At 40.8% G+C, this 3,915-nt stretch overlaps 1 protein-coding gene across 1 annotated transcript; it reads right to left on the bottom strand.

Moving 5' to 3' along the window:
• Nucleotides 1–307: 307 nt before the first annotated feature.
• On the bottom strand, nucleotides 308–2,685 carry LOC116106672 (putative pentatricopeptide repeat-containing protein At1g12700, mitochondrial). Its single transcript, XM_031393023.1, has 3 exons — nucleotides 2,016–2,685; nucleotides 1,158–1,463; nucleotides 308–974 (listed from the first exon to the last, which is right to left on the bottom strand). The coding sequence occupies exons 1-3, from the start codon at nucleotides 2,568–2,570 to the stop codon at nucleotides 435–437; spliced, it is 1,401 nt and encodes a 466-aa protein (XP_031248883.1). The 5' UTR covers nucleotides 2,571–2,685; the 3' UTR covers nucleotides 308–434.
• Between the last annotated feature and the right edge of the window lie 1,230 nt (nucleotides 2,686–3,915).

Here is a 3,915-nt window from a genome sequence, read left to right as displayed (position 1 = left end):
GTCGGAAAACAATGATATAATAGTATTTGAGCAAACACCAAGTAGGATGTTAAAGTTCTAGCTTCATGCTTTGAAAGAACTTGGGTAAATGAGCATTTAAACAAACAAAAGATGTCTATTTCCTCAATGGCTATCTTAAAATTTTCCTTCAGGGTTAAACTCCGAGCGGCAGATATTTGCAAAAACAATCAAGTGTCATCTTTACCTTATGGCATTATACTCTCAGAATATCCAGAGCTCATTGCAAAAATAAGAGTTAAAAATAATTAGAGGAATAAGAATTCAGGTGACCAATAACAAATTGAAATAAGCAAAAGAAGGTAAAAATAATATAAAGGGTTATATATGTCAAGATTTATGATCGCAAGGTGGAACATATAAAGATACCAAAACGGCCTGTGGGTACTTATAGAGGTCAAGACTAGAAGACCAGATCATAGGCTGCAAGCCTGCAAACCTCTCTGACTCATTAATTCCACCAAACCATGAGCTTCCTCCATCTTCCCCACCTTGCAAAGCCCACTTATCATTGTAGTAAACGTCACCACATCAGGCTGCAAACCTCTCAGACTCATCAATTCCAACAACCCATTTGCTTCCTCCATCTTCGCCTCCTTGCAAAGCTCACTTATCATTATGGTATACGTCACCACATCAGGTTGCAAACCACTTTGGCTCATCAATTCCAACAACCCATTAGCTTCCTCAATCTTCCCTTCCTTGCAAAGCCAATTTATCATTGTATTAAAAGTCACAAGATTAGGCTGCAAACCTCTTTGAATCATAAATTCCAACAACCCATTGGCTTTCTCTATCTTCCCCTCCTTACAAAACCCATTTACCATTGTAGTAAATGTTACCACATCAGGCTGCAAACCTCTTTGACTCATCAATTCCAACAACCCATTTGCTTCCTCTGTCTTCCCCTCCTTGCAAAGCCTGCTTATCATTGTATTAAAAGTCACCACATCAGGCTGCAGACCTCTTTGACTCATCAATTCCAAAAACCCATTAGCTTCCTCCGTCTTCCCATCCTCGCAAAGCCCATTTATCATTGTATGAAATGTCACCACATTAGGATGCAAACCTCTTTGACTCATCAATTCCAACAACCCATTAGCTTCCTCCATCTTCCCCTCCTTGCACAGCCCATTTATCATTGTATTAAAAGTCACCACATTAGGCTGCAAACCTCTTTGACTCATCAATTCCAACAACCTATTAGCTTCCTCCATCTTCCCCTCCTTGCAAAGCCCATCTATCATCGTATTAAAAGTCACCACATTAGGCTGCAAACCTCTTTGACTCATCAATTCCAACAACCCATTAGCTTCCTCTGTCTTCCTCTCCTTGCAAAGCCCATCAATCATTGTAGTAAACGTAACCACATTAGACTGCAAACCTCTTTGAATCATCAATTCTAACAACCCATTAGCTTCCTCCATCTTCCTCTCCTTGCAAAGCCCATTAATCATTGTAGTAAACGTAACAACATTAGGCTGCAAACCTCTTTGAATCATCAATTCCAAAAACCCATTAGCTTCCTCCGTCCTCCCCACCTTGCGAAGCCCATTTATCATTGTAGTAAATGTCACAACATTAGGCTACAAACCTCTTTGATTCATCAATTCCAACAACCTATTAGCTTCCTCCATCCTCCCCTCCTTGCAAAGCCCATTTATCATTGTTGTAAATGTCACCACATTAGGCTGCAAACCTCTTTGAATCATCATTTCCATCAACCCATTAGCTTCCTCTATCCTTCCCTCCTTGCAAAGCCCTTTTATCATTGTAGTAAACGTAACCACATTAGGCTGGAAACCTCTTTGAATCATCAATTCTGAAAACCCATAAGCTTCCCCCGTCTTACCCTCCTTGCAAAGCACGCTTATCATTGTAGTAAATGTCACCAAATTAGGCTGCAAACCTCTTTGAATCATCAATTCCAACAACCCATTAGCTTCCTCCATCTTTCTCTCCTTGCAAAGCCCATTTATCATTGAATTAAAAGTCACCACATTAGGCTGCAAACCTTGATCCCCCATCTCAATAAACAAACTCTCAGCCTCCTCCAAATTTCCCACAAAACACCAACCATAAATTAGAGAGGTACAAACAACCACATTTGGCTTAATTCCTCTACTCTTCATTTCCAAAAATAATTCTTTTGCCTCATCTACCACCCCATCTTTGCAAAGGCCACCGATAATACTACCATAACAAACAATATCAGACCTGACCCTAAACACAGCCATTTTCTTGAACAACTCTATAGCCTCCAAACTCCTATTCTCCAAACACAAACCTTTAATCAAAGAACTAAAAGTCACAACATCTGGGTTAAAAGCCCACCTCAAAATTCTCCAAAAAACAACAAAACCATCACAAACTCGACCCACATTACAAAAACAATTAATCAAAATATTTAATGTAATTAAATCTGGCATCAACCACATTGAATCCAGTCGTTTGTAAAGCAAAATAACGTCTTCATAAAACTTCTTCTTAGCAAGAGCTCCAAAAAACCGGTTGAATGATGAAATCGGTGGTTTGGGTTGCATATGAATCATTAAACTAAAGAAATAGCGTGCGTCAGCCAGAGTGATATTACCTTGTTTACAGTCTTTTCGAAGGAATACATCAAGCCTCGCAGCATCTTCAACGTTATATATTGAATCTTGTATATCAAGCCTAGCTACATCTTCAATGTTATATGCTGAATCTTGTATATCAAGCCTTGCTACGTCTTTAGCGTTATATACTAAATCTTGTGGTATGGTTGTAGTCACTTTACATGAATTTGTGAATAAAGATGAGACTTTGGTTTCAGAATGTTATGCCTAAAAATATAAGGGCTGACGTCAGGACCCTTTAGCCTGCAATAGTCAGATCATTGGAACAACCACCATCTGTGTCTGTCAGGATAGTAGGCGCGCGTCAAGCTAGTCAAGAGGCTGTGGTGCTCCCACATGTACAATCCCTGCTCTAAATCGCGCAAATCACTATGGAAGGTGGGCAATGTGACATAAAGAAGGATTTGCACGGATAATCCCACCAACTTGCAGATTTAGTGATCATTGCCTCAAGGCATCTGACTATAAATGGGGAATTCATCTCTCATTAAAGGGATTCTCACATTTTACGCTTGATTAATTACTCTCTTCAGAATTCTTAGCAATTGATACCTTGTAATACCATTGTAAAGTCAGTTAGCTAACAGCGACCTGACCCCTATCATCAATACAAACATTAGTGGACGTAGGACTTGCTACCTTAGCATCCGAACCACTTTAAAAATTGTCTCCATTGCATTTACTACCTTTTATCCATTATATTCACGTGTGTCTTCTGAGTCCATACAACATCTCACATGTGCATTTCGTTGGTGCAAAATCACGCATCAACAGTTTGGCACTAGAAGGAGGGGCCTTGTTTTAGTGTTCATCCTTCATCAGGAGAGTCTCTAACTTACCGGTCCTACAGCAACATATGGCCCGCCAATTAGAACATGAGCAAACCAACCAGGGCACCCAGGGGTCCCCCCAAGTTCAGAGGGATACTTCTTCCAAAAAACCTTCAGTCCCGCAGAATGCTGTGGGAGATATCCCGTCAAGCTCACAGCTTGACCTCGCTATAAGGAGCTACCTGGAGAGGTTTGACAATACTCTCCAGACGATCAACCAAAGGTTGGACCGTTGGACCGATTGAGGATTTGTCCGAGGTATCGGTTGATCCAAAAGAGCCGAGCCGAGTGTTAAGAATTGGAAGTTGTCTCAATCCCCAGGTCGCGGCCGAGCTGATAAACTTCCTGATTGAAAACATCGATGTGTTTGCCTGGTCGCATGCAAATATGGTCGGGATTAGCCCAGACATCATTGCCATACGCTAAACATCGACAGCGAAGCCAAGGCAGTT

This window comes from Pistacia vera, unplaced genomic scaffold (assembly GCF_008641045.1).
Source record: "Pistacia vera cultivar Batoury unplaced genomic scaffold, PisVer_v2 Contig52, whole genome shotgun sequence".
Lineage (NCBI taxonomy): Eukaryota > Viridiplantae > Streptophyta > Magnoliopsida > Sapindales > Anacardiaceae > Pistacia > Pistacia vera.
Note: the sequence above shows the minus strand (reverse complement) of the source record. Positions and strands in the feature narration are given on the sequence as shown.